The sequence below is a fragment of the Aptenodytes patagonicus genome, chromosome 1 (genome assembly GCF_965638725.1).
Source record: "Aptenodytes patagonicus chromosome 1, bAptPat1.pri.cur, whole genome shotgun sequence".
In the NCBI taxonomy this organism is placed as follows: Eukaryota; Metazoa; Chordata; class Aves; order Sphenisciformes; family Spheniscidae; genus Aptenodytes; species Aptenodytes patagonicus.
In genome coordinates this window covers 37,841,166-37,866,534 of record NC_134949.1, presented here as the reverse complement: position 1 = coordinate 37,866,534, position 25,369 = coordinate 37,841,166, and the positions used below count along the sequence as shown (strand labels likewise).

General features: G+C 44.5%; 3 protein-coding genes and 1 non-coding gene across 7 annotated transcripts in view; 3 read left to right on the top strand and 1 right to left on the bottom strand.

The window, feature by feature from the left end:
• Positions 1–7,181, bottom strand: part of XPOT (exportin for tRNA) — a 29,988-nt gene extending 22,807 nt beyond the window's left edge. The window contains exons 1-3 of one of the 4 annotated variants that reach the window (XM_076332202.1): positions 7,161–7,181; positions 2,999–3,132; positions 1,064–1,146 (exon numbers count right to left, since the gene is read on the bottom strand). In XM_076332202.1, coding sequence (XP_076188317.1) covers positions 1,064–1,146; positions 2,999–3,058 — 143 coding nt within the window. In that variant the 5' untranslated portion in view covers positions 3,059–3,132; positions 7,161–7,181. Of the gene's footprint in view, positions 1–1,063; positions 1,147–2,998; positions 3,133–4,356; positions 4,480–6,494; positions 6,548–6,858; positions 6,989–7,160 lie in introns of those variants that run through there. The other 3 variants (XM_076332182.1, XM_076332195.1, XM_076332188.1) reach the window with 3 other exon arrangements.
• Positions 7,182–8,489: 1,308 nt separating this feature from the next.
• On the top strand, positions 8,490–12,154 carry RPL18A (ribosomal protein L18a). The gene is made up of 5 exons (XM_076332170.1): positions 8,490–8,575; positions 9,019–9,198; positions 9,806–9,935; positions 11,475–11,584; positions 12,012–12,154. The coding sequence occupies exons 1-5, from the start codon at positions 8,558–8,560 to the stop codon at positions 12,102–12,104; spliced, it is 531 nt and encodes a 176-aa protein (XP_076188285.1). The 5' UTR covers positions 8,490–8,557; the 3' UTR covers positions 12,105–12,154.
• On the top strand, positions 10,561–10,692 carry LOC143155983 (small nucleolar RNA SNORA68). The gene has a single exon (XR_012994537.1). It is a non-coding gene; the product is annotated as a small nucleolar RNA SNORA68 (small nucleolar RNA).
• Positions 12,155–13,919: 1,765 nt separating the features above from the next.
• Positions 13,920–24,807, top strand: KICS2 (KICSTOR subunit 2). Its single transcript, XM_076332158.1, has 3 exons — positions 13,920–14,202; positions 16,977–17,265; positions 22,040–24,807. The coding sequence occupies exons 1-3, from the start codon at positions 13,968–13,970 to the stop codon at positions 22,854–22,856; spliced, it is 1,341 nt and encodes a 446-aa protein (XP_076188273.1). The 5' UTR covers positions 13,920–13,967; the 3' UTR covers positions 22,857–24,807.
• Positions 24,808–25,369: the final 562 nt, after the last annotated feature.

Below are 25,369 nucleotides of genomic sequence, written 5' to 3'. Positions count from 1 at the left end.
ACTGCAACCAGGTCGTCCCTTTGGCAAATCCAAGAATTACTGTGCATCAGAGAAAAATGCTACTGCTATTACTTCAAAGCAAAAATGACAAATACCCGAGCAGTTCATTTAGTAAAAATGAGCAACTGTTAAACTAATATTTATATGTTTGATATTATAATCTTTTTTTCTATAGCCACCAATTTGTTATGCTTTGATTTCAGTACTGAACATACAAAACCACAATACCTATTGTATCCTGCCTTTATAAAAGGCTTCAATAATACATTCGGGGTCCATTAGTACACCAAGTGCAAGTTGTACATGGTGTCTTAAAGAACAAAGCTGAAGACAAACTGAGGTATAGATTAGGAAGGGACATTCCACATGCTATGTAATCTACACAAGTTTTTTATCTTATTGTCTAAAAATTGTAACAATCAATGTATTTTGGTAAAGATTATAAAATGCTGTTTTCAAGTCCTGTGTGGTTTTGTTAATTACTGCGTACTCCGTTGGAGTCAGAAGGTTTGATAAATCATATACTAAAAAGCATTCACTATAAATCACTGTTGTTATTCAGGAGATACACATCCCTCAGTTTCCTTCCAACCTGAATTATTCTGTGATACAGCAACAACCTAGTATTTGAGATCTAAATACACAACTTTGTGCAAAAATAGTGGCGACTACACACTCTTTGCATCTTGAAAAATGGGATGGCCTACTCCATAGAATAGGGGCAAGGAACTACTGAGATTACTGCATATAAAGCCTATGGTCTCACAATAGGAAATTTTCAGCACTCCTCTCCTCCCCCAAAAGATAGCACTAGAACTCATTCTTTTTTCATGGATTTCATAAAGCAGCAGTCTTTAGGCTACTAAATTAATACGGAGTTTTATTTATACGTTGCTCTTCCTTGAAAGGCATTATACAGAAGCCATAGACCAACTATGATACTAAAAATAGTATGAAGACCATATTAACTTTCAGCAATTTAGTTTGCCTATTACGCTGTAGAGCTAAAACCAGACCCAAACATATTACTATGAAAATAAGCAATGATTCTTATCTACATTACCTGTATATACTCTGAGCTAATGCTTCTGCGCAGACTTGCCAAGCATCCTGAGATATCTTCAGCTGCTCAAAGTAGGCTAGTGCCTGCAAATATCCAAGTAAGTTTCATTGAAAAGAACAAACAAACCACACAGCAAGACATCTCATTCACACTTAGACTCACATTTAAACAGCTCTCCTTCCAAAAACCAAACTATTGGGATACATCCAAGTATTTATATGACTCCCTAATTACCATAACGCAAGAGTGTTTCTTCAAATGCTAATATCATAGGTGCCCATTTCCACTTTACATTCAATACAAAGATTTTTGTTACTGGAATATGAAAGTCATAGAATGAGAAATGTTGAGGTTAGAAGGGAACTCTGGAGACAGGGTCGACTAGAGGAAGTTGCTCAGGGCCTTTTCATTTGGGTGGAAGTTCACATCCAAGCTAAAATTCCTTCCGCAAATTCTTAAGAGAAAGTGATTTAGATTTTTCACTGAAAACAACTCACTATTTTTGTTGCACCTCTTTGGCTGCATTCTACACCTCAAGCTCAAAGAACATTCAAACACTGATCACCTGACAGCCGTCAGTTTATGAATCTATTACAGAGACTGGAAAAAAGTTCTACCAAGTTTTAAATAATCAAGTTGCTTATCAGAACTTCTAAATAGCTTTTGACAACAGTTAACTTGATCTAATTGCTTTAAGATTTAGTGTGGCCTGTTATACAAAACAGTAAAATAACTTTTGAAACAGAGATTAGATTAACAACGTTATTTCAATTCTATGAATGCATGTATTTCAAGAGGGTTTTTTGGCTGTTGTTTTTTGGTGTTTGTTTTTTTTTTTTTTTGCATTAGTTCATAATTGTTTCCATTCACCAAAGTAATTTCCCAAAGTAATTATTCAGTGAGTTGAAATAAGTCCTTGAAACAAGAACTCACTTCCTGTAGGCTGTACTGGTAATTTTCTTATACTGAATGGTTTTCCTAGAAATTGTTTGATACATCCTTTATATGTTACATCTTACACAATTAGTGAAAAGGTAAGTCACCTTTTACTATAAAATATTTCAAAATTAGGCAGACTGCATAGCTAAAAGGTCAATAAGTCTATAAGCTTCAAATTTTAGTGATATTCTATTAACAGAACACTAGAGATTAGCTATATCCATCCTTTCAAAAAGGACAAATACCCAGAACCAACATATTTAACAGGCTGCTTAGCAATATTAAGCTGTATCAAACTACATTTTTAACTTTCTTATACATTCCAGGATTTGTTTTATGAACACAAAACCAAGGTATTAACATCCTCATTTCTGAAAGATTTTACTGGAGGTTATCTTGTAGACAGTTGAATCAACTTGATAATCATCAGTAAGCAGAAATATTTACTCATTAAATAGTTATATAAATTGTAATGCCTTTTCATAGGAGCATCTCTTTTATAAAGTAATGGTTACCCACATACCACAATTACTTTCTTAACCTACTCTACGCTAATACAAGCTTCACTATAGTTAAAAACACACATTTCATTAAGACACTAAAGGTAACTAATCCATTCAAATTAAAAAAACACACATCTAAGAATTAAAAGGGCAATTGCAAGCAACTCATTGTTTTCAGTGGCTGCTTTTCATTCTATGGGAACCTACGTAAGGAGCTGAGCAACAAGTGCAAAGAATTGAAAGGACTGAAAAAGTCAGAGCCCAGAAAAACAAATTCTATGCACGTTAAGTGTAATTTCACAGAATTGGTGACACATGACCTTCAGCTTACATGCTTGTGACATGACTTTGTTTTGTACTTGCCACCACGAACCCTATGTATTGGTTAACAAAAAAACCCCAAACCCCCAACCCCCCGCCCAAGAAAATAAGAGACTTTTGCACTGAAACGGCACCCCCAATTATTAGAGAGATAAGCAAGTTAGTTACATACTCTTTGTCTGAAGTCCGCATCAGCATTTGGGTTTAGCCCTAAAAGGGCTTGTTCATCCATCTCTATTGCTATACTCTTTGTTTCCTACTCCTAACTGGTTTGCCCACTTCTTCTAGAGGGGAAACTACGATCATCTGCAAATAGAGAAAAAGAAACTTTATTTGCTCAGCAGAACAAAAATTAAAAGCAGGACAGCAACAACCACAGAAGTTTGCCCACAAACCTCAAACACATAGTATGTACTCCACCAAAACATGAATGCGCATACTTGTGATACAGATATCAGAATTCTAAGTCCTTTAATCAACTTTTAATAGTACGAAACTTCTTATTGAATAAGGAAAATTTGAAGTGTCCCTATATTTCAGTTCTCTTAAAAAGAGCTAATACCATCTTAATTAACAGAGAAATGGCATGATGTGTACTATTCAACTGAAAGGCTTGAACTCAAATTTCAAGCATGCAGAGAAGGTTTCAGCAAGAATGACATAAGCATAAATCTGCTACTTAAATGATAGACTGCTGTATTTTTTTTCCCCCACCACAAACTTTACAACTGCAAAAAAACCCCCTTCTACTCATCTCTAAGATTGTTAAGATGCTTCATAAACCCATTTATGAAGTATTTCCCCTAGAGGGACAAAGCCATTAGAAGGACTTTCTTCTAAATCAAGCGCACACAAGAGAAGTGTCTTAGAAATTAACCACAAAATACACTCATACTGAGTTGTTAACAAAGTTTTCTGTTCCTACTAATGGGTGCTGATTTACTAGCAATGATTTTTATTTAGAAAATTCAGTGTAAAATTAACAAGCAAGCTAGATAAATGTTTGAAAGATGACGCGCCTCTACAGGCTGTTCTGCAATGCTCTGGTAAAACAGTGGATTAAAAAAAATATTCTTTGTCAAATACTAGGATGCTGTTAAAACAGCAAGAGGGGACAAACATCCATCTATCCTTCAAAGCCCCGCCCCCCTCCCCCCACCCCCCCATGGTAACATAGTTAATTAGGCCTGAAATAAGGCCTTGTTATATAAGTATGTAGGAGGCAGGGGAAAGGAAGAAAGACAAGAGGAAGAGATGAAATACAAAGGAGCTGTGGTTTCAAGCTGCCTACATGCCTATAGGTAGAACTTCTGATTTCTTAGTATTGCGTGTCTTGTGCACACTCTGCTGTTCACCCTCCCCCACTGGAAGGGAGGTGGCACAGTGACAACCGACAGCAAGCACGCCTGAAAAGGAGAGCCCAAAATTTAACATGGTAACAGACGGACATTTCTATAAAACTCAGTACAGAATATACTATAACAAAATGCATCATGAAAAGCAATTTAATAAGTAAAATTGAGTTCGTACCAAAAAAAATTGCAGGTTGCAGCAGTATAGAAACCAGAAAATCTGGAACAAAGCGATGACTCGTGGCAAAACAAGCTTCGCACGCTGCCTTACGACACAGAGCAATCCCGCTCGGGGTCAAAACCTTTAGGGATTAAAGTTGCTCTGCTGAGTCTTCTCCCTCTGCGTCCCCAGCCCCCAGCTTGTTTTCCCCATAATCAACATCCAAACCAGCCAGATTAAAGGAAAATGCTGTGGGGAAAATGATTCCCCCCCCCCCCCAGCATCTTTCGATTAGGGTCTGGTCCAGAGTTATACAAGTAAAACTATTTAATATACAGAAGCATATTTTTGACATTTTCCTGCTGATGTCACTACATTATCTGCCCAAAAGGTAGTAATCTTCTACACCTGGGTGACAAGTTTTGCTATTAAAAATAACCTGGCTCAAACATGTATTCTCTTCACTTGTTCAGCTAACAGCAATGTGTCCTGGTTTCGGCACAATGTCAACCAGTTCTACTAATTTTGTATATGCTACATGAGCATATTTAAAGTGTCATCTTATACCATATATCCTTTTCTAAGACCTTCAGCTTGACTAGCCAACTCTATAAGACAATTAATGAGACAGACTATTTGAATGAGCCTTTTGAGAAAGCTAACAAAACAGCTTCTCATGCTATATGGTTTTAGTTAAGCAGGTAGCTTTCCACCACAAATCTATTTTACCATCCAGTTACACTTCAAAAGAAAAATCGAACTGCAATTTTAATAGTACTTACAGTTCGCAAAATCCATTGCAAGATATATTCAGCATTAACATCAACTATGTCACTAAAGCTAGTTTTATTTATAAAAAATCAATAACATTAATAGTTAATATGCAGCTGTGTAGAAAGTATTGTCTTATTTAAGTAGAGATGCTTTTTTTGTTAAGCAGTACACTATGCTGGGTGGCAAACTGATCTTACTATAATTAGGAGGGCGCAGCTCCTTAGCAGTGAAGTCATACAGGTATACGTATCTCTCATCAGGACAGTTTATTCCCTTTCACATGTTAAATACCTGTAAATGCATTTGATAGTAGAGACTGCTTTCATACAGGAAAGCAGGAAAAAAAATGTAGTCACACTTCAAGTGGGAAAGATTGCCCAGTTTAACAACACTAACATGGTCAAAGGTGTGTAACTTGCATCCAGATGTGTCCTAATAATGAAAAGCATCCAGAGCATTTTAACTACAGATGCTAATCACGGTAACAATTAGTAATTAAAGAATATTTCATTTACAGCACTCATTTTAGGTATTTACAAGATTGCGATAGCACACAGGGAGCCGGTGACATGCTTCATTTTAATTCCCTCAAGTTTTCTCTCAAATAAAACAAAGACAGTAAAAGGTCATCTTTCATGTTCTTTTTTGATTTCTGTTTCGCTTGCTGCAAGTCTTGAGCATATTTACAGACTCTTAGGCTCTAGAGCCTTTACACTGACCTAACAGGCAGTCAAAATGAACAGCTGTGTAATTATAGCTACTTCGAGGACTTTTCAACTGGACTAGAAAGTTTTTCTTTCTGAAGTGACATATTAGGTCTTCGTTTCAGGCACATTCTTACTGGCCAGGAATTCCCTGTGAGGAGTAAGGCCTTCTCCCCCCGCTCCCCGACTCGGTCAAAGAGCCCAGCCTCCTCTCGCTGCAGAGCCAACACCACTGCGTGGCTCAGCAGCCCAGCCGAGGAGGGTGATCAGGCATTCACACCCCACCGCGTCCAGATCTGCGGCGAAGGCACCGGGGCTGCAACTTAACCCCTTCAGCCCCTTCCCGGGGCCGCTGCGGCGTGACAAAGCACTCCTCCGGCGGCGTGCGGGGCCCGGCGGCGGCTCTCCCACGGCGGGACGGCGGGGAACCACCGTACTGAAGCACGCCGAGAGCAGCGGAATATGGAGGTGCGGGGGAGGTCCCTCCCCTCACGTTGCAGCCGAACAGCTTACGGTTACTTTCTTCCCCCACCGGAGCCATAACGGAGGACGGCTACCGAGGCGGCTCCCGCAGCACGCGAATATAACCGCACCGCAAGCTACAGCGTGCATTAGACGAGAAAAATCCCGATATTTTTCGCGGCCGCACGCACGCGCCCCCAGCCCCCACCGGCTCACCGAGGACAGGACCGGCCCGGCGGCGACCGGCCGACTGCGGCACCCCCCGCTCCCCCAGCAGCGGGGCCGGCTGGCCGGGCGGGGAGGCTGCGGAGTCTCGCCCCCCTTCCCCAGAGCCTTACGGCTGCAGAGGAGGCGGCGCCGGGCTGACTGGAACCGGCCGGGTGACTCGAGGGAGCCCACCGCCGCCAGCTCAGCGGCGACGTCCGCGGGCGCCCACACCGCCCCTTCCCCGCCGCTGAGGTGCCGCGGCCCCTGCCAATGGCCGGGGAGGCCCAGCCGCCCCCCCCCCCCCCCGCCCCGGGCTGAGTCACCCCGCGCCGCGCGTCGTGTCGTGTCCCGTCCCCGTTCCCCCCGCCGTTACCTTCCCGGTCACTCCTCCATCGCGGCGGCGCCGCCGGCTCCCACCCCCACAGCTTCGCGGCCGCCACGAGCATAGGGAGCGGGCCGGGCCGGGCCAGGCCGCGCCGCCTCAGCTGGCGGCGGGAGGAGGAGGACGCCCAGGGGAGGTGCCGCGGCCCTCGCGCGTGCGGCACGGCCTCCGGGAAGGGAAGCTGCCCCCGCCCCTCAGCCAGCCCGCCCGCGGCGGGGCCACCGCGCCGCAGGACTACGGCTCCCAGCGTGCCGCGCGGCGCCCTCGCCCCTGGCCCGGCCTGCCGCGCTCACCTCCCCTCTCCGACGAGGCGGCCAGCCGCGGGGCACGCCGGGACGTGCCACCTCCCCGGCCCCGCTGCACCCTGGGAGCCGTAGTCCCGCCCCCCGCGGCGCGTGGGCGTGGCCTCCAGCGCCCCGGCCTCCTCCGGGCATCGCGCCCCCGGCCCGAGGGGACCGCGGAAAGCCTCCCGCCGGTGCTGTTCCTCGTTACTGTCAACGCCCCGCGGCACCGTGAAACCAATTGCACCGATTTGATAAACTGGGACTTGCCCGTTCCGCCCCCAAACTCCCTCCGGGATGCGGAAATCGTGCTTTGCCAGCGGGGAGGGGGGGGGGCCGGGGCGCTCGGTGCCGCCGGTGCGAGCCCCGTAGTCACGACCGGAGTGACCCGCTCGGTGGCTCGCACAAGGACGGGCCCGAGCTCACATGCTGCAGAAGCGTCGGCGCGGGCCTGCGAGAGGAGTAGTCCAGCCGAGGTCTGCAAGGGACGGTGGCCTCTTCCGCAAATTGTTCCGCAACGAAGCAGTGTACACGGGGGGGGAGGGGGGGCGTGATTAGACGCGCGCGTGCCTGTGGAATCAGACTTAAAGAAAAAAAAGACTAAATGCGAGTAACCGCAGCAACACGATGCAGCTATTTACAAAACCGTTACGGCGGTGTTGCTGTTACGGTATCCGCCAAGGCAAAAACCCTTCACGTCGCACGGCTACTTTCAAGAGCATGAGGCGCACGCCACTTGGGAGAACTTAACTCCTCGTCACTGCGGAAGCGTTTCTAGTTCACGGTGCACAGGACCGCAAGCACTCGGGACCAGCCGTGAAAAAGAGGATCCCACCGAACCGAACGCGTGGGGGGATCCACAGGGGCAACCTCACGGCAGCCAGCAACCCCGGTCTCCCGCGAGACCAAGGGTGAGAAAGGTTCCCCCGGCAGCCCTCCGCGCCCCGAGGGGGAGCGCGGTGCTGGCTGCCTCCGCCTGGGGCCTCCCTGCCACGTCCTCCGCGGCAACGCGAGCAGGGCCGGCGGGAGACGGAGTCACGCACAGCCGGGCCTCTTCCTACCGGTACCGGGACCATGCGGGTCCGCGGCCACGGTGACGAGGAAAGGGGCACGCGGCACTGCTGGTTCCGCTGCGCAGGGGAGGACGAGCTTCCGCGGCCGGCGTGGCCGACCGCCGGGCCGCCCCCGCCGCGGGCCGGGCACGGACCAGGCCACGCGGCCCCCGCCGGCCCGGAACCCAGCGCCGGCCGCCGCGGGCCGAGACTGACGGCTGCCTCCTCCAATCGCGCTCTCCTCCCAGCCAATGGGCGGAGAGGACGGCCGGGGGCGGGGCTGCCGGCGGGCGGCTGACGGCAGACGGCGGTGCACGCGGCCTTTCCTTTCCTGCTGGCTGCGGAGGAGGCAGCACCATGAAGGCGTCGGGCACCGTGAGCGAAGGCCGGGGCGCGGGGGGCGCGGCCGGCACCGGGACCGAGGCCGAGGCGGCCGTTGGGAGGGCGGCGGCGCGGGCTCGCGGCGCTCGAGAGCGGCCTCTGCGCGCCCAAGCGGCCCTGCCTGGCTCTTGAGGGAGGCGAGCGGCCAACATGGCGGCGGCGCCGCTCCCGCAAGAGGCGTGAGGGGGCCGCGCCGCCCCTGGGCGGGGGGCCGCGATCAGCGGGCGGCACGGCTGGGCCCGTGGGGCGATCCGCCTGGGCCGGTGGTCTCTCTCTTCCCCTTCACCTGGGTTCGCCTGCTCTCGCCGCGGCGCTTTCCAAGAGCTCGGCCGGTGGCGGGGCGGGGTCAGGCTGGCGCGGGGGTGGCTCCGCGGCGGCTGGGCCGGCGGCGCGGAGGGGCTCACGCTGCGGGCGGCCTGTCTTTCGTCTTCCTGCAGCTGCGGGAGTACAAGGTGGTCGGGCGATGCCTGCCGACGCCGAAATGCACGACCCCGCCTCTCTACCGCATGCGGATCTTCGCTCCGAACCATGTTGTCGCGAAGTCCCGGTTCTGGTACTTCGTTTCTCAGCTGAAGAAGATGAAGAAGTCTTCTGGAGAGATTGTCTACTGTGGCCAGGTGCGGGATTAAAAACCTAAAGAAGTGGGAGATGTATAAGCAATTCCAGCTGGTATATGTGGAAGGAATTTATATGGAGCATTGTAATTGGGGGTGAGGTTGAAATTCATTTATCCTTCAGTTGCTGTGAAGCTGACAAATTCGTTTTTTCCAAGTAGCAGTATATGTCCAGTAAACTAGAAAGGAACTTACTTCCCCGCACTTCAGAGTTATGAACTATGCCACTAGTCAGTGCTGCTGTCTGCTTCTTATGCTTGCTTCGTTGTGGAATATAGCTTTTAAGAGTCATCTGGACATTCATAATCCTTGGAAAGTAGATATTTGTATGGTTACACTCTTCTACCTTGATGCTTAAAGGACATTCTTTAGAGCTGAAGTCTTGTGTGTGTATTTTTCTTCCCACGCTGAATTACTAAAACTCTCCACTCTGAATTACCAAGTCTTGAATGTAGCTATGTTGGTGTGGGGAAGGAGAGCAAGTAGTTGTTTTTCACAATAAATCTTACCACAGTGGTTTCATTAGAGTGCTAACATACTTATTCTTAAACTTGTAAAATGCTGATGATGTACTGTCTCTAACTACTTTTGTGATCTTGTGTAATTCCAGGTGTATGAGAAGTCCCCTCTGCGGGTAAAAAATTTTGGTATTTGGTTGCGCTATGATTCTCGTAGCGGAACTCACAACATGTACAGGGAGTACAGGGATTTGACCACGGCTGGTGCTGTCACTCAGTGCTGTGAGTATGTGTAACTGTTTGAGGAATAAAATGGTAGGACCAGTATGTAAGCACAAGATTCAATCTTAAACTGGGCACAAAGCGTGCTGACTTGATCCATGATAAGATAACTGAAACACTGGAAAAATAAAGTGGGGAGTTCCTGGAGAAGTCCATAGATGTTTATGTATGATGTATGTGGTATCTTACTCGTTACCACTCTTTATACAGTTTCCTTAGCTGAAAATACTCCCACTTCATCTTGGTGTGACTTTCTGCAATTCTAGTAATGAGCTTTGCTATACAGACTGAGAGTTTCATGACCTTTTAGGTGCTGTATAGATTTCTTGCACTATATTTATTGTTTTAAAATAATTGAGTGTATCTTCCCGAGTCTTGTGGACAGAGTATTTCAGATATCATGTGGAACATCCTAGCATCTGTCCTTTGGAGAGTAATTAAAAAAAAAAAAAATTACAGGGGAAAAACAAAGGATCTGTGTTGCTCCAAGATCTCATTGCCTCTGCTCAGGGAGAACTAAAGGTTGTCCTGATTCCAGCCTGTTATGTGAAGTACTTGAGGGATAGACCATTTGTATAGCTGATGCTGTTGATACTTGAATCCAGAAGTGTTATAAACACTATAGGATGCACATAAAAACCCAAAGAATATTGTTCTTAATAATGATATTCTTGTCATGTGTGCAAATATTAAATGTGTCTTGTCGCCTTTCAAAAGCTGAAGTGCTGTTGAAAGTGAAATTTAAGGTTCTACATTAAGTTACAATAATTCCTGTTAATTAGCATACTGAAGGACTGCTTAAGAGACCTGAGAACTTAATTTGTCATGATACAATGACTTTGATACCTTTATGTTCAAGAATACTTTTGACAGGTAAGTTTTTAATAGGTATGTTAGATCTTCACGGTGGGAAGCATTGTAAGCACAACAGTATTTCAACAGGCATATCTTGTGGAACTAGCTGTGGACATCATGATTTGAAGGCAGTGATTTTCACTGCTGCAGGGAGGAATTTTCAGGTAGCCCATGTACAGATGGCTTCCTCCTGTTCTGAAAGCCTAATTATGTGGGCTAAATATCAATTCACATTTCTGTCACTTGTCAATTTTAAGAAAAGTGAAGATAACCTCAGATCCTACCTATTTGCACCTTCCTTTTGGAAGGGAAATTTTTTTGAAGTTCACATGCCTTTCCAGTAACCTCATTTCAGTGTTGATTCTGAATCACAGTTTTCTTGTGCAAAAAATGAAATAGTCCCATGTAGATTACTTCTGTATGTGTGTACCTTCTTGAAATCAGGCAAGAAGAATAAGATGGCACTTTCTTGGAGGAGTTCCAGGAAGAATTTGCTGCTGCATGTTGGTTCTGTGGTATTTCTGCCATCACTTCAGATACCAAAACCAGTGTGATGAAGTAGAGTTGATCAGAGATGTTAAAAGTTGTAGACGGTACTATAAACATTTCCTGAAAAGATGGTAGTAAGATTTTTTGAACTGAAAATGTCTTAAGATTTATTTTTAATGAGCTCTCTTGTTACAGACCGCGATATGGGAGCCCGTCATCGTGCCCGTGCTCACTCTATTCAGATCATGAAAGTTGAGGAAATTGCTGCTAGCAAGTGCCGTAGACCAGCAGTCAAGCAGTTCCATGTAAGTGAAGTAACACTGCAGTGGCTGGTGGGTCTGGGTCTAACACTGGACTGGGAGGGGGGAGCGCTCTTGTCTGGTACAGGTTTGCTTTGCAGGCAAAAATAGGGAGGAAACCAAACTTGCATGCGTAGGTTTACAATTATGTTATATTATGATCAAGACTTTTAATGCTAGAACTGTTTGAAAGAAAGTCAAACTGAAACAAATACATATTATGTTGCAGAAAAGTTGCCTTTAACAGGCATTTCTTTCAAAAAGAATTGCAAAACTAAGGCATCTGTTAGCTCCTATGAAGTATATCTGATCTGTGGATGCATTACTTCTCTATACATAAGTTAGCAGTTGAATATAGCTTAGCTATTTATTGCAAACTGTTTTCTGTTGTTCATCTAATATCTCAATTAACATAGAAACATTTTCCTTGCAGGATTCTAAAATCAAGTTCCCTCTGCCACACAGAGTTCTGCGTCGCCAGCACAAACCGCGTTTCACCACCAAGAGACCAAATACTTTCTTTTAAATAAGAAAACATGCTATCAGCTCTGTGTTGTAATAAAGGTCTTACTTGAACCTTTGGCTCCCAGTTGTCTTTTGGAAATAGTGTCCTGGATACCTAGGAGTCCCCCTTTCTGCTCTTTATTTTCTGTAAACTATTGGTAGCCTCCTATTTGCAGCCATGATTGCCTTGAAACAGGTGAACGTTTCAGGTGCTGACTTAAATTACTGAAATAGCCCATCAATAAACCAAAATTTTAATAACCAGCTTCCCATGTCAGAGTAAGGCTATTGTCGAGCAGCTGTAAGATCCTACATTCATTTTGTCACTTAGGCACGCTAAGTAAGTATGGTTGAATTTGGGAAGAAGGCACCTTTTTGTGCATGCAGAACTCAGACTTGTCAGCTGTAAGAATAAAGGCTTCGTAACTTCAGTTGAGCTACTTCAAGTTGTAAGCATTTAAAGCCAAAACTTCAGTTCTAACCTGAACCTTTTCAAGGATGTTGCGCACCATTCGGAGTTAACTCATGTACGCATACGGAGGTGCCTGCACCTAGAAACGAAAAGTAACAAGGGGCTTGGCAGACTTATCTTTGATATTAGACCAATTGTTCTGATGAAAATTAATTTTTCTATCCAAACCCAATCCCTAGGCTACCCCATTTACAGTGCCACAGTATAAAAGACCGCGTTGCAGACACTGTAGTTGAGGTTAATTAAAGAGGCCGCTTCACACCTAAAGCCATTTTTTGCATCTGGTGCCCATTTTAAATTACAGTGGGTTTTGAGTGTTTCCTGGACAAGAGGTAGGCAGCTAATTACTATACGGGTCTTGGCCAGAGTTAGAGAACTGATGCTGTGTTTTGTCTAGATGTCATCTTAAAAACAAATGCGGGTATGCGTAGAGCGCATGGAAATACCGTCCAGAGAGGAAACTGGGAATGTTTTGGTTTCGGGGTAGCTGGAGAGCTGCAGCTCAACCAGGAGAGGAACTGCCTGTTGATGCCAAGCAAGAGCCTTGCTCGATGTAAGGGGGGTGGCTGTTCTGCAAGAGTTGGACCAGTCAGTGCTGCCGCAGAGCCTTGTGCCCTGGGGGCTCAGCTTTGCGCTCCTCCTCGTGGCCTCCATGGTGAATGAGTTCAGGGAGCTCATCTGTCCAAAACAGGATCCGAAAAAAAGGGGATTAATTTGGGCAGTTCATGATGTCCCAGTCGCAAGGGAGGGGAAGCTGAACACAGAATGTTTGGACAAGCTGGAGGGTCCTGTGGGGGCCCCGCCAGGGTAATGCCAAAGGGTGGGAACAAGGCCACCTGCAAGACCTTGTGTTTTGGAACCTTTTAATTGAAAGAGCAATTTAGCGTGAAAACGGGCTTCCGATTTACGTTTCATAAAACCCAACGCGGCAGGGTGGAGGAGAGCTGGTTACGGGAACCGACGCTGGCGTGGCCAATCTCAAGGCACCAGCGCGCCTCGCGGAACTGGCCGACCCGCGAGCAGGCGGTCGGACGCAGCTCTGACTCTTCGTACTTGCCCTCTGGCTTTGGAGCCTCTAGGGCTCGGGGCTTCCGGATCCTCTGCGTGAGGGTGCCGCCGGGACACCCCGGAGCTTGTGGCGTCGCTCGGCGGAGCCTCCGCGGCCAGGCCGAAGGCCTCCGCGCGCGGCAACCGCCCAGCCGCTAAACGAGCAGCGCGAGCCCGCAGCCCGTCACGTGACCCCGAGGCGGCGCTCCCCCCGCCTCCCCGCCTCGCTTGTCACGTGACAAGGGCAGGCGTGTGGGGAGGGTCGGCGCGAGCTTATTCCCTCACGCGGCCGCGGCGCCGGACCCGGAAGTAGCGGCCGTTGTGGAGGAGGCGGCGGAGGCGGCTGCGGCGGCACCGCCGGGCGGGATGGGGGAGTCGATCCCGCTGGGCGCGCCGGTGCCGGTGGAGCAGGCCGTGCTGGAGACCTTCTTCTCCCACCTGGGCATCTTCTCCTACGACAAGGCCAAGGACAATGTGGAGAAGGAGCGGGAGGCCAACAAGAGCGCGGGGGCCAGCTGGCTGGCCCTGCTGGCCGGGCTGGCGCACCTGGCCGCCGCCGAGAAGGCCTACCACAGCATGACCTTCCTGGGCCAGAAGCTAGGTACCGCCGGGCCGCCCGGCCGCCGCCCCTCGCGCCCCGGGGGGAGGGATCCCTCTCGGCTCCCTCGGGCCCTCTGATCCCCGCCCCTCTCCGGGTCGTCCCTCGCTCACGCCTGAGGTCGCTGCTGGGGGGGGGCGCAGCGCGCCCGTGCCTGCTCACGCCCTGGGCCTGCCCCGGATTTAGCTCCGCGGGTGTCGGCGGCGCGGTAGGGAACGGGCGGCTGCCGTAGCCCCGTGAGGTAGCCTGTCGACCGGTAGTTGCACAGTGCTAGGTACCTGAGGACCCCGGCCTCGGTGAGGTGCCTGTCTGTGTGTCTGAAGCGCAGGTGCTGGGGCAGCAAGTGTCCGTGGGCCCAGTGAGAAATCGGCTATGCCGTTTGGGCTACCCCTAAAGAATAAATAAGAGTGTAGGTGCCGTGCAGGTGGCCCAGTGGCTGTGCAAATAGGTACATCTCTTTATTGGCTGGTGGGCTACCTACCTGCCATTCCCAAGATTTAGCCAGAGGTGTTTCTGTGCTGGGATGCTCTGGCTGGGATTCTGGCACAGGTGAGCTCAGTGGGGTGACCAAAGGGTTAAAGCTTTTTCATGTCGCAGTTCCAGGGCCTAACATTAGAGCTGCATATGTGTAAGTACTCGGGGCTGGAGACAGCCTCCTAAAAATTGCTATTCATGTAGACTCTGCAGGATCTCAGGAAGTTTTGGCCACAATCTTGGCTGCTTCTTGCTCTCTCAGTATGTGAATAGAAAAATCCCGAACTGGCACAGGATGAGCTGTCATCATGTTGCCCTCTGGGCAAAGCTGCTTATTTTCTCTTTGAACTGCAGACTGGCATGGAAAATGGATCAAGGGATATGAGTCTGATGTGTGATGCAGTAAAGCATCAAGCAGATTCTGCTTTGGTGTTTAAGTGGTGACTTGGAACTATTTTATAAGATCTTTACAGACAAAACTGTCTATAAGGCTGACTTCAAAAAGTGAGTTTGGTGCTTGCAGAAGGGATAAAATTGACAACAGAAGGGACAAAGTTTTGTTTGTTTATATACTTCATGAACAACAGCAATAGATGATTCTTCATCCTGCCCATGACCTGGGGGCAACTCTTGGCTTAGGAAGGTAGCTGTTTCACCCCGATAACCAATTCTCTGCCTTTCTGCCTCAAATTGCTGAGGTTGCTTTTGAACATTATATGTGTAAAATGGATGTGAAAAGGACTACCCACCATTACAAAATTTATAAGCAGTTTCAAAGTGGAACCTAAATTTGGAATCTCTTTAAAGTTCCGCAGATTCAGTCCCTGTGATCCTTGCTCTGCTGCAGCTGTTGAGTGCCACAGCAGCACGTAAGGCCATCTGTAAATAGAAATTAAGAAATAAGGTTAGTACCTTTGTACAGTCTTTTGGTAGTGTCAAAGTTAAATATCTTTTACTTTGACCCTCTACTTTTGTCTTTTTTTCTTTTTTAAATTCCTCATAGTGTTGAGCAGGTAGAGAGAAGCACAGACTTTTTTCCCCCCTCACTTTTAGTTATGGATTAACCTGCACTGTGGTCTCGCTGAGGTAAACTGTGATTGTTTTCCCTTTGAATTCTGGTTTATATTAGGATTGTGTAGGGACTGGAAACGTTTGGTTTGCGCACACAAATGTCACATGGTTCCCACTTAAAGGTTGCTTTGCAAATTTGAGTGCTTCATGATTGAAGAGGCATTGTTAGGGGAATTCTCTTGAAAAGATCTAGAGTTATTAATAGGAGTGGAGGCTATTAAAATTTCATGATGACTAGATTCTTCTGACTTCCACAGATAACAGTATTTCCAGGTCATGTATCATAGTAGCAAATTTAACTGAACCCTTGTTTTCTGAAAGGTCACTGTTGTGGTTTAACCCGGCAGGCAGCTAAACACCACACAGCTGTTCACTCGCTCCCCACCCCCCCCAGTGGGATGGGAGAGAGAATCGGGGGGGGGGGGCGGGGGGGGGAACCAGTAAATTCGTGGGTTGAGATAAAGACAGTTTAATAGGACCGAAAAGGAAGGGAAAATAATAATAATACTGATAAAAGAATACACAAAACAAGTGATGCACAGTGCAATTGCTCACCACCTGCCGACTGATGCCCAGCCAGTTCCTAAGCAGCGGTCACCCTCCCCCCTCCCCTTCCCTCCCCCCCCCCCTCCACCCCAGCCAACTCCCCACATTTTCTATACTGAGCATGACATTATATGGTATGGAATATCCCTCTGGCCAGTTTGGGTCAGCTGTCCTGGCTGTGCCCCCTCCCAGCTTTTCACTGGCAGGGCATGAGAAGCTGAAAAGTCCTTGACTAGTGTAAGCACTACTTAGCAGCAACTAAAACATCAGCGTGTTATCAACGTTATTCTCATCCTAAATCCAAAACACAGCACTATGCCAGCTGCTAGGAAGAAAATTAACTCTATCCCAGGCAAAATGAGGACAGTCACGCCATAACTGAGGCAGATGTGAGGGAGTTGAAGTTTTGCAGCAGTCATTGGCTGCTGAGATATGAATTGGGACAAGTGTAACTTGCATGAAATTATATTAAGTGTTTCTGAGTACATGCTATGTGTAATTCAGTTACTTGCAAAATAATACACTGAAATTTGTTTCTTGATTTAAAAAAAAAAAAAATACTGTGATCAAACAACACTTAGGAACACCGAGGAGAAAACAAGCATGGTTATATACAATTTTCCAGTATTGCTGTCTATCTTTGCTGTCCCTGGATTTTGGTAATACCTCCATATTTATCTGAACAGGTGGTCAGTCATTCTTCAGCCGAAAGGACTCCATCCGAACCATCTACACATCTCTGCATAATGAGCTGAAGAAGGTGGTGGCGACGGGTCGCAATGCACTAGGAGGAACAGCTCCTCACTTGGAAGAGCTGCTTTCTCACCTGTCTGAACAGCTCTGTTTTTTTGTTCAGGCTCGTATGGAAATTGCAGACTTCTATGAAAAAATGTACACGCTCAGCACCCAAAAGTTCATTAACTCTGAGGAACTGGTAAACATTTTGGAATCCATCTTAAAGAAATACAGCTCAAGGTCAGTGCTTATTTGCTGGCAGTAAGTACTCAGACACATGATCTGTAATAAATGATGTTGAGGTTCAAAGCAAGCCTAAAGACTTTGCTGTCCTTTGACTGCTGAGCAGCACAGCCCCTTGCATGAATTCATGCATGAAGTCAGTGTTGGTCAGCAGCATCAGATCCGTGCAGTCTCGAAATATGACTCCTCTGAAGAAGAAAAATAAAAAGGGAGAGTGTTTCTGCTCGTCATGTTCTAGGAGCCATCTTCCCTATTCCTTAATTAATACTCTGCATGTTCATATTCAGCAGACAGGAAGAGTCATTTTCCTTATAAAAGATATAAGACTTCTTGCGCTTTTTCATTAGGAGTGGAGGGGAAACAAGACTTAATTCCATATGGACTTCAGTAAAATTGGTATGTAAATAAAACAGATATTTGTGTGACAGTTTTACTTTTAGGCTAGAATATATATCTGCTTAATTCTAAAAGCTACACCATTGCTATTTGGTCTACCTAGTAGGGTTTTATGGTGCTCTGTTATCACTTTTCTTGAGAGGTATTGGAACCAGTAGAAGGAGCACCTCTGAGTCTTTGGTCCCTGCCATTACGGTTTCCTGAAGTTAAGATCTAATAGTTACAAGAATCCCAGGATGTTTCTAAATGACTCTGGGGTGGGTATTTCACATCTAACACATGTGAGCCTTGAAAGTGGTGGCAGTTTAAAAAAGAGAGAATTTTTGAGTGCTTGTCAACAGACTCAAATTCTAGCTCTTTATTTTAAAGTAAAACAATGTAGCCATTGTAGGAAGATAACTTTCAAATGTACTTGAATTTTTTTAAATCTTTGTTAGTGAAATAGTGTCTAAGAAGACATTTGGGAAGACTATTTGAAGTCTTTTTTTTTTTTTTTTCCAGTTACGATTTTTAAAGCGTACACCTAGGAAAAATTGGAATACTTCAGTGCTGCTTTCTGATATTTCAAATCTAAGCACTGCAGTTGACTCCCTTACTTTTTTAGGAATAACTTAGGCAAATTGTTACATAATTTTGCTATTTGAAAATCAAAACTAGTCTATATGATCTTGCTAGTGATTGTTTTGCAATTCTTGGTTTGTGAACCCTTACAGTACCAGGGTTGTTAGTCCAATGAAAAATGAAACTTACATATTTTTTCCTTGGTGCGATAAACATTAAAGAGTAAAGGGAGGTAAGTTGTTTTTGTTTTGGTTTTGTTTTGTTTTTTTAAAGTTGATTTATGTTGTACACTAACCATTGCCATCTGTTCTGAGCATGTGCTGAGTCAACAGCACTGTTAAAAATCTGAAAACCAAAACTGATACTTTGATGAAGTGACTGGAGACTGTTATATATGAAATGTTTTACTACACTATTTAAATAAATTTCAGCGACATGTCTGCACTTTCAAGGCATTATTATAACCTCTTTAAGAAAATAAGCAGTGTCTCCCTGGGAAAAATACTGATAATCTTGCTTTGGGTCAATGAGCAGTCTCTAAGATGGAGACATTCTAAGATGCTGTCAGAGCTAATTCAGTAGCTGCTGTGTGGTCCTCCCCAGTCATGTACAGAATATTTCTGAAAAAAGTGGGGATAATGATATCTTCCTTTAGTCCTTCCTTTCATTTCTTTGTATCTCAGGTCAGTTTCTGGGGGCTGTTACATTGATGTGTGCTGGCCAGAAGGCATTTCTGTTTCACAGTCTGTTGACCCTCTCAGGTGAAAGGTCAAATAAACTCATCCTTACTCAGTCTCTTCCCTCTGTCAATATATTCCTCACTTGTAGCTGAGGATGTGTGCCATTATTTCAGCCAACTGTGCTAGGGCCAGACAGGGCATCTGTTCTGTAGGTAGGTTCTGGCCTTCGTTTCTTTTCTTTACATCTAAAAATAGCTGTTCAGATAATGTAGACTAAATAACTGCTTGCTGGTAAAGGAATGACAGAATTAGTTGACTGTCAACAATCAAGTCATATTGTCTGTATCTGAAAAAGCATTAACTCTTGAACAGTTTAAAGCTAGTTTGTTAGTACTTATTGCTGACTTGTACACAGCCAACATTAGACATTTTCCTCTCTGTTTTTCTATAGAATACAGCTGGAGAAGTAACTTTTCCTGAATCTTTTAACTGTTTGTTTGGGTGGGATCTTAACTGAAATAATTAAAACAGCATCAGAAGCAGGATCCTTTAAAAGCTTAGTATAAAATGAATAAGTAACTAGTAAACCTATTTTGATGTAATTATTTTTAAGTGTTAAATGTTTTTCATCTAGTAGCATTTTGTAAATGCATGCATGTGTGATCTATGGAAGGAAATAAAGTTGTAGAAAAATGAGGCTTCTTCATAGTCTGCAAAACAAAACTCTAGCATCCCTCTGCTTTTGAGAATGATTAGGGGAAAAAAAAAATCAATTTTCCAATGTGTTTTTAAGTTCTTAACATTCTGGCTTATTGAAATATCGTAAAAACCTGTCTGTATTATGCGATACTGAGCTCAGTCAGATGCTTCTGTGTTCTGAAAGTTAATTGCAGCAGATATACTCAGTGCATAACCTGTTAGTTTACTCTGCAACTACATTACGCTTCTCAGCTGTGGCTGAGGTGTGTATTTTTGGATTAAAACAGTTTCGCAAATTCTGCTGTGCAGTGAAACATGAAAATAGCTATGAGCCATGAAGCAAAGTAGAAGTGGGAAGCTGTACATCATAATGTTAATCCAGGAGACTTGGAAGTGCTGCATTAGTAGGAATTTTTTAATTGCTTTTAAGGTTGAAGAATAACCTTCTTGGTCTGACTGCAGGTGTGTTGAATACACTGTGCTAAGTGTGCACTTGATGGGAATATTTGGAATAAATAATGTTGCATAATGCTTTTTCCCCCTTTCTAATACATGGCAACAAAACTGTTTTTCTGCTGAATACCAAACCCATTGGAAATATAATAATGTTGACTGTTAGCAGAATATTACTTTTAATTGACTCTTGTTTGTTCAAAGAAATGTAAATATACTCTGGACTTCTCAGCTCACCAAAGTAGCCAGTAATTGCTGTATCTCTGCTATAGCAGGTAGATATGATGGTTGCTGACATGTACTGTGTACAGAAGGTGGCTGGTCACCCAACCTAGCCTGTTTGCAGGACATGGTGCATCAACTGATTTATGATATTCATAATTTCATTTTCCTGAAATAAATTTGGACTTACATCTTAATAGCAAATCCTTTCAAGACATGTATTGTGGCTGTCAAAAAAAGAGACGCTTAAAAATAGTGATAAAATTGTTAGACAATTTTCACAAGCCTAAGAATTAATGTTTTGGCAAGAGCTTGATGGAAAGCCAAAGAAAAAATAGAGAAGGGAGAGGGGATGACAAGCCTAAAATTCTCATTCTCTCTTCCGGTCCACAACAAAATTAAGTGTTTTGGTTTTGAACCAAGCATTTCCAAAATTGATTATATATATTGTGTCCTGCAAGCTGAGGTGGATCGTGGAGTCACTTTCACTTTGTCTGAAGATGAGCTGTTACAGGTTGGAAGGATTCGGTATAAACTTCTTTGTTTTAAAGCAATAACAAGACCCAGGATATTTTTTCAGAAGTGAGGGGATAAATCTTTCTTTACTTAATTGGGAACCTCATCAAGTCTTGTCTTTGAACTATTGGTTGTTCTTTGTTGGAGACCTCTTTAAGAGTCCTAAATGCCTATTAGGGAACACATTTACTAAAAAGGCCACTTCTGTCTTTGCTGAAGACTCATTCTTTCTGAAGTTATGTATTAGCTTCTGTAACTGGAACAGTTTTGCACAGTTTGAATTAGGTATGTATTTATCGATGATGATGTTGTAAATTTACAAGTAATTTGAGTATCAAGGGAAGGGAGGTAGGCTGCATCTGTCTTTTTTCCCTGACGTTTAGAAAAAATAAAGTGAGAAGAGAAAGCTATAGAATGGATCTATAAAATTCCATTTCATCGAGATTTGTTCTGGTAGTAGGATCACTCTTGTGAGTAAGATGTGCAGTGGCGCTTCTACCTGGTAGATGAGGTGGTTTGTTTTTTTTTTTTTTTAAATATCTGTTAAATTGAGAGCTGATCTTGACCTGAATTTTTAGTGAGAGAGAAACTGGTTGTTACAGTGTCTTCATTGTGACATGATGAAATCCTGCCAAATGTTTTTCCCCTTCATTGCTTTTAGTACACCAAGGTTTGAAGTTTGAGACCTGGGTCATTCGTAAATACAGTTAATCATGGTTCTGTTGACTAAATTCCCATCACAATTTCAGTGTGAATTTAAAAAAAAAAAAAAGCTCAGCTTGGCTTCCTCATAGCTTCTCTATACAAATGACAAATTTATAACATAATTCCTTTGATTTAACTAAATGTCTTACTGCTATTCCAGAACTATCAAGACACATTTTACCACCAGAAGGGATTTTAAATTGGAACAAAACCACCTGAATTTAAAGAGAAATGCTGTTATAGTAGTTCATGGATCAAGATAAACAGTGATTATTGTGGAACTGATCAAATATAACTCCCTTGCTTTGATAGAGGAATGTCTGACAGGTGTTTTTTTGTCAAATACCAAGTGCTATATGCTCATTAAAATACCCTAATCATGTTAAAAGAACCTTTTTTTAAAATTAAGAAGGTTATTTTTTGGTTTACACTTTGCTTTGATGTTTGGTCTTCTGTCTGTGAATTGACAAATTACTATCTGATTATTTCACTGTTGTATACAGCAGTTCTCATGTTTTGAATAATGTTATGTTTTCTAGATTTCATCATCCAATCCTCAGTCCTCTTGAAAGCAGTTTCCAGCTGGAAGTAGATGTGCTTGCACATCTCTTAAAGGCTCAGGCTCAGATCTCAGAGTGGAAGTTCCTTCCATCCCTGGTCAACTTGCACACTGCTCACACAAAACTACAGACTTGGGGCCAAATTTTTGAGAAACAGCGAGAGACCAAGAAGCATCTGTTCGGAGGGCAGTCTCAGAAGGCTGTACAACCTCCGCACCTCTTCCTCTGGCTGATGAAGCTCAAAAACATTCTCCTTGCCAAGTTTAGCTTTTACTTCCATGAGGCCCTTAGTCGACAAACAACAGCATCTGAAATGAAAACTTTGACTGCTAAAACAAATCCTGATTACTTTGGGAAAATTTCCAGCTTCATCCGGAAGTATGATGCTGTCAATGTTTCCTTAATTTTTGACAATCGTGGATCAGAGAGTTTTCAGGGACATGGTTATCATCATCCCCATTCTTACAGGGAAGCCCCCAAAGGAGTGGATCAGTACCCTGCAGTGGTGTCTCTGCCCAGCGACAGGCCTGTTATGCACTGGCCCAATGTAATCATGATTATGACTGATAGAACCTCTGACCTCAACAGTTTGGAGAAGGTTGTTCACTTCTACGATGACAAAGTCCAAAGCACGTACTTTCTGACTCGCCCCGAACCTCACTTTACCATTGTAGTTATTTTTGAGTCCAAGAAGTCAGAAAGGGACTATCATTTTATTTCTTTTCTCAATGAAATTTCACATTCCCTTAAGAACTCCAAAGCTTTTGCCAGCTTGAAGCCTGGATCCAAAGGGTAAAATGCAAACTACTTACAAGTTGTCAAGGCAGTATGCCAGCCTTGGGGGAGCTGTAGCTTTCAAGGATTACACAAATTCATGATTCTCAGAGTCTAATTAAAAAGGAACCATTATTTTTAATGTTTTTAAGTTCCTTTTTTTTTTTTTTAAGCTAACAGACACCTGAAGAAAAGGATTTTTGGGCAGTACTCAGTGGGACAACTTAATTGTGGGGTGCTCAATGGCCACAGTACGACTTTTTTTGTGTGTTTTCAGTATGATTTATTTTTTTAGTCCACAACTTTGTTGTCTGTATCAGAAGGGAATATATGCACTTTATCTTAGTCTGATCATTGACTGACTTCTACAGAGTTTATTGAAAATGTGGTGAGGATGGAAGATACTGTCTTTTCAGAAAACTGCATTGCCTGACAGGAATTATTTCTGGGAACTATACACTGATAGCAGGGAATATTAAAAAAGCGAACCTGCAAGAACAAATTTTAAATAAAAACCACAAGAATCAAAAAAGGCACTATTGTTAATTACAACTTAGTTTTCAAATGGTTTAAAATGATAACTGAGGTCTCTGACACTCTCTGTTAAGTACCAGTCTCTATTCTGAACACCCTGTGTCATAAAGCTTTGTCATTGCTCCAGAACACAGGCTGGGGTGAGAAAAGCTGCAGCGTGGGCTGGAAGGCCAGTATTCACTGGAGTGTTGTGACATTGTGTGTCCGGTACCAGTCTTGGCTCGGATTAACTGGAGACAAGCTGAGGTTGAGCAGGTATTCTAGAAGGAACAGCTCCATGGCAAAAGCAGCAAAGGTCTTTTCAAATTGTGCTTTTGTCTGGCTACCTTTTAAAAAAAAAAAAAAAAGGTGGTAGGAAATGCCAGTTGTAAATGAGTTATTTTCTAATTTGCTGTTAGGGTCAACCTGGATTTGTTTTCAGGTTTTTATAAGTATATAGTTTTTTCTTTCTGTTCAGTTTTAAATAATTTCACAATTAAGCCAAATAACTTTTGGAATTTGGATTTAAATATCTAGCCTATGCAGTACATTTACCTCATTCTAAAATTCTCTTTCACCACTAACTTCTATGCTCCAGGTTTGGAAAAAGTATGTTTTCTAGTTACCCTGAAAGTGCTTTATTTTGGAAATCATTATTTCCAAATACAATAAAAAGGTCAATTTGGCTGTACCTATAGCCTTATATTGCACGATTCTTCTGACCATTAGCTATGCAGTTGTGCAAGCACTTTCATGGGAATTCAGGAGGACTGATATGGGTCTGCTGTATGATGTATGTCAATGTAGTAAAGTTAGATCCTTAGCTGACACTGTGTAAGGTATAACATCATCAGGTTTGTTTTAAAAGGGAGTTTAAGTCAAAATGTTGGTTTCTGTTAAGACTGAAATATAAGAGATACCATTGCAGACATGGCTTTTACTGATTCCCTTTCTCTCCCACAAAAGGTTATGGTAACTTGTCTTGCCTCTTGCTGGAAGTACCGATTTCTTTACAATCACATAAGCATGTTCTGTTCTTGAAATGTAAGCTCTGACTTTCCGCTTTGTGCCGAATAGAGCCATCCATGCTTTGCTATGTTTGTCTGTTGTGAGTATCTGTGCTACTGCCTTTCACCTGACGTCTTAGCCTGACTGCAGTACCTCTCTCAAAAGTTTACAGGCTTCTCTTTGCTACTGGAAAATAACAGGAGTTGCAAATATGCTAGCAACTGGAGGGCACCTGGTTGTAACAGCGTTACGCTTTGCAGCTTGAATTGCCCTTTTAACAGGACAAAGTTGCAAGTGACGGTATTGAGAGAGTTTGTGTGCTTCCCTCTGTGGGAGGGTGACCTTGTAATAACGTTGTACTACTGACTTCCTCAGCCTGAGTAACAGAAAAGAGGCTGTTGCCAGAACTGATTCCCAGTCTTCAGCAGTGTAATAAAGTGTTGCACAAATTCTGTCTGCCTCTACAGTATTTCCCCATTGTACTAGCTGTCTGCGGGAAGGGGGAGAGGAGGCTGGGGGAAGAGTCTGCATGTGGGTACAGACACCTTGCTCATTTCTGAGTTGCAGGGGGCGTGTTGGAAGAGGTGAAGGAGAAATCTGCTGCCCTTTGGAGCAGACCAGCAGCTTTTACGGTTTGCTGAAATGGCTGGAGGCTGTTCCCAGTGTTTTTTATGGGAAGAGGAAAAGGAGACAACTCTCTTCCTGGTGGTTTGCTGCACGCTCTTGCTACTGTTTTTTGCAAGTAGTGTCTCTGGGAATGGGGAAGGGATGCTAGGTGATGTTCCTACCCAGGAGGAGGTGAGACTTGCTTTGCCCCTTGTCAGTGGTGGGGTGCTTTGCTGCAGTTTTCTCTGGAGGCTCTTGGGGAAGCAGCCAGAGGAGCCATCCGACTTGTGGGTAAGAATTTCTGAATATTTAGGCTGAAGGGACCCATAACCACTATCCCATGGTGTGAGAAGGGAGGGAATGGGAGAGATGTGCAGACAAACAGTGGGAGAGAACTGGGTGCTGGAG

Excerpts from the sequence above, each read along its gene's own strand:
- RPL18A (XM_076332170.1), top strand. Across the intron at positions 9,936-11,474 it reads TGGTGCTGTCACTCAGTGCT|ACCGCGATATGGGAGCCCGT; the intron begins GTGAGTATGTGT and ends CTCTTGTTACAG. Across the intron at positions 11,585-12,011 it reads CAGCAGTCAAGCAGTTCCAT|GATTCTAAAATCAAGTTCCC; the intron begins GTAAGTGAAGTA and ends TTTTCCTTGCAG.
- KICS2 (XM_076332158.1), top strand. The coding sequence starts at position 13,968 with ATGGGGGAGTCGATCCCGCTGGGCGCGCCGGTGCCGGTGGAGCAGGCC. Across the intron at positions 14,203-16,976 it reads CTTCCTGGGCCAGAAGCTAG|GTGGTCAGTCATTCTTCAGC; the intron begins GTACCGCCGGGC and ends TTATCTGAACAG. Across the intron at positions 17,266-22,039 it reads TTAAAGAAATACAGCTCAAG|ATTTCATCATCCAATCCTCA; the intron begins GTCAGTGCTTAT and ends TATGTTTTCTAG.